This window comes from Myotis lucifugus, unplaced genomic scaffold (assembly GCF_000147115.1).
Source record: "Myotis lucifugus unplaced genomic scaffold, Myoluc2.0 scaffold_256, whole genome shotgun sequence".
Lineage (NCBI taxonomy): Eukaryota > Metazoa > Chordata > Mammalia > Chiroptera > Vespertilionidae > Myotis > Myotis lucifugus.
In genome coordinates, this window is record NW_005871304.1 from 820,469 (window position 1) to 823,891 (window position 3,423).

General features: G+C 49.0%; 1 protein-coding gene across 1 annotated transcript in view; it reads left to right on the plus strand.

Moving 5' to 3' along the window:
• Positions 1–1,905: 1,905 nt before the first annotated feature.
• The window catches only part of SH2B3 (SH2B adaptor protein 3), a 28,708-nt gene continuing 27,190 nt past the window's right edge, over positions 1,906–3,423 (plus strand). Inside the window, exon 1 of the mRNA XM_006099030.3 lies at positions 1,906–1,917. Coding sequence (XP_006099092.3) covers positions 1,906–1,917 — 12 coding nt within the window. The remainder of the gene's footprint in view (positions 1,918–3,423) is intronic.

Sequence of the window (3,423 nt, forward strand, 5' to 3'; positions counted from 1 at the left end):
GGGAGCTCCTGGCCTCATTGAGCTGAGTTTGGTGAGCTAAATAATCATCACTGTTAAGTATGTGCCAGACAAGGTCAGGATGTGACTGGGGGGTGGGCTTAGGGAAGTCTTCTCTTGTGTGAGATTGAAGGCAGACTGAGAGCAGGCAGGGCAGAGGCGGCATGAATGCATCACCCAGAGGCAGCTGAGGCAAGTGGGGAAGATCCCACAGGTTCCCGTAGGTGGGGCAGGAACTTGGGTCTGGCACCTGAGAGCTCTGGTTCCCCCAAACTCTGAAGACAATACCTGCCTCACATGTGTCAAGGCATGGATGTGGGGTACCCCAGGGGCAAACCCTCCCCCTTCAGCCACAGGGCTTGTATTCTTGGCAGTGTGGTGACCAAGGGCACATGTGGCTCCTTTCCCCTCCCTCTGCCTGGCTGCTTTTACTGATTACCTACTATGTGCAAAGAGCTTAATGTGTGTAGGTGCCCAGGACACTGTGATGTGCAAAAACTTCAACTTGTGCCCAGCACCCTCCCAGCTGGGGTGTCCTGCTTGATCAGCTCCAGGGTCACCACCGGGGCCTGGAGATGGTGGGGTGAAAGAAACCCATTTTTGGGTTCCAATCTCCATGTGACATTTGAGTCCCGTTTTCAAGGACTCTTTAAAATCACCTTATGTGGTCGATACCATACTGCTCCCAGTGTGACAGACTCCAAAGAATCAGGTGTCAGAGGCCACACAACCAATACATACGTGTGTATGTATGTGCCTGTGTATGTGTGTGAGCACGGGTGTGTAAAGTAGCCCCAGGAAAACAGGCATTTCTGTCTGGTTTACTGTTGTATCCCCAAGGCCTACCACATAGTAGGCCCTCAATAATACTTTTTTGGGGAGGTGACTGAGCAGCCATGATTAAGTGTCCCCAGTGGGCACCTGAGCCCAGCCTAGTTTAGTTGGAAGGAAGGCCAGTCCTAATGGTAACTAGAGAGCTCCAGGGTTCAGCACCTTGGACAGCAGAGGGTTGGGGGGCTTCTGCCCTTTGATGGCGAGGTGCCTGGGGAAGGACCTGAGGTGGAATGGAAGGGAGCCCCAGCTGGGATGGGTGGGCAAGGGTTGGCTGTCTTGACATTCCTCCATCAGAGCAGGAAATATTTTTGCACCTCTTGTGAGTCTAGTCCAGCGGTTCTCAACCTGTGGGTCGCGACCCCTTTGGCGGTTGAACGACCCTTCCACAGGGGTCACCTAAGACCATCCTGCATATCAGATATTTACATTACGATTCATAACAGTAGCAACATTACAGTTATGAAGTAGCAACGAAAATAATTTTATGGTTGGGTCACAACATGAGGAACTGTATTTAAAGGGCCAGAAGGTTAAGAACCTCTGGACTCCAGTCCATTTATTCCTTTTTTTAATATTTGTTTTTATTGGCAATAATACACTCTGACTGTAACATTTAAATAATAATAAAAGCATCCAACCCTTATTAAGCTTGTCTTAGTTTCTGAGGCCTTTACATTAATTAACTCAATCCTCATAACACTCCTATGAGATAGGTATAATCATGGTCCCATTTTACAGGTGAGGAAACTAAGGCAGAGAGAAATCAAAGAACTCACCCAAGGTCACACAACTAGTAAGTGGTGGAGCTGGAATTTGAACCCAGGCTCTGTGTTCTCCTTTTTTTTTTTTTTTTTAACAGGAGAAAATCAAAGGTTGAATTCATGCTCATGGGGAATTCACATAAGCATGAAGTTCCAAAGACAGTGAGACAACATTGGATATATAAGACATTTTTTGACAAAGGAAAAGGGAGGTGGGTATTGTATCTCGTAAGTGAGAAGGGGTGATTTACAGATAGTTAGGAAGAGCCAGAAGTAACTGGCAGGAAAAGTCTTGCTAGGCAACTCAGAAACCATGGCATACAGGGTACCTAGCGAACAGTCTGTGTTCTTTTTTTTTTTTTTAAATATATTTTATTGCTTTTTTTACAGAGAGGAAGGGAGAAGGATAGAGAGTTAGAAACATCAATGAGAGAGAAACATCGATCAGCTGTCTCCTGCACACCCCCCACTGGGGATGTGCCCGCAACCAAGGTACATGCCCTTGACTGGAATCGAACCTGGGACCCTTGATTCCGCAGGCCGACGCTCTATCCACTGAGCCCAACCAGTTAGGGCCAGTCTGTGTTCTTAACCGTATTCCTAGAGACAAGTAGTAAGTCTTCCTTCGGTACTTTCCCCTGCTCCCCAGTTCTTGTTGCTCCCAGGGGTCACCACTGTTTCTGGGTGGGTTTGCTCCAGCCACACCTTTCTTGCCCACCACCCACATTTATGTACCCACAGAAATGGGCAGTTGGGTTGTGTGTGTATGTAAACAGGATCGCAGTTTGTATTTTTCTGTGGTTTGCTTTGTCTGCTTCCTGGTGTACCTGGGAGACGTCTCCTAGGTGGTGGTGCGGATCTTCCACATCCTTTCCCACTGCTGCAGAATATTCCAGCCTGCTGGGGTCACCCACTCTGACTGATGGGCGTATAGGTTGTGACAATTAAAAAAATCTGAGATGTTCTAAGTTAAAATTACAACAATCGGAGAGTGAAAGAGAGCAGTTACAGCTGTGGGCCAGCTCTGACGAAAGACTGCTCACATTCATTCCTGTGTAACTGCTGAAATTTAGGATTAATTTCCAAGTGGCTATTTCCGTGATTGTTGAACCCCAGGCGCCTCCGCTTCTAATTTACATATGAAGTTTCTAATCTGCTACCGGCAGGAGCAAACCCTTCTCCCCCGTGGGTGTGGGTGGGGGTGTTTGCATCAGTGCCCTCTGGCTATAGCTAATGTAAATCCTTTCCGATGGATTTACCCCCCACCCCCACCCCACCCCACACTTGATGTATAAAAACTTGCAAAACTCAGGGGCTCAGGACATTTGTCTTTCCTACCTAGCCATCCGGCCTAATTAGCCCCCCCCTTTTTTTTTTTTTACCGAGAGGAAGGGAGAGGGATAGAGAGTTAGAAACATCTATCAGCTGCCTCCTGTACACCCCCCACTGGGGATGTGCCTGCAACCAGGGTACATGCCCTTGACCGGAATCGAACCTGGGACCCTTCAGTCCTCAGGCCAATGCTCTATCCACTGAGCCAAACCGGTCGGGCTAGCCCTTTCTTTTAAAAAGACTTTCAGCCGCGGGAGCTAACATTTTGTGTGACTCTGGGCCGCGTGGCTCAGTGGTTGAGGGTGGACCTGTGAACCAGGAAGTCACAGGCTGATCCCGTGTGGGGCGCGATTTTTGACGTCGTCGGTCCTGGTGAATGACCTGTCTGCTGGTGGGGGGCTTCAGTGGAACATCCTCACCTGTCTGCTCACTCCTTGTTGCCTCTCCCACTGTGTCTTTCAGCCCTGGCCACTCCACCTCCGTCACCGCCATGAACGGG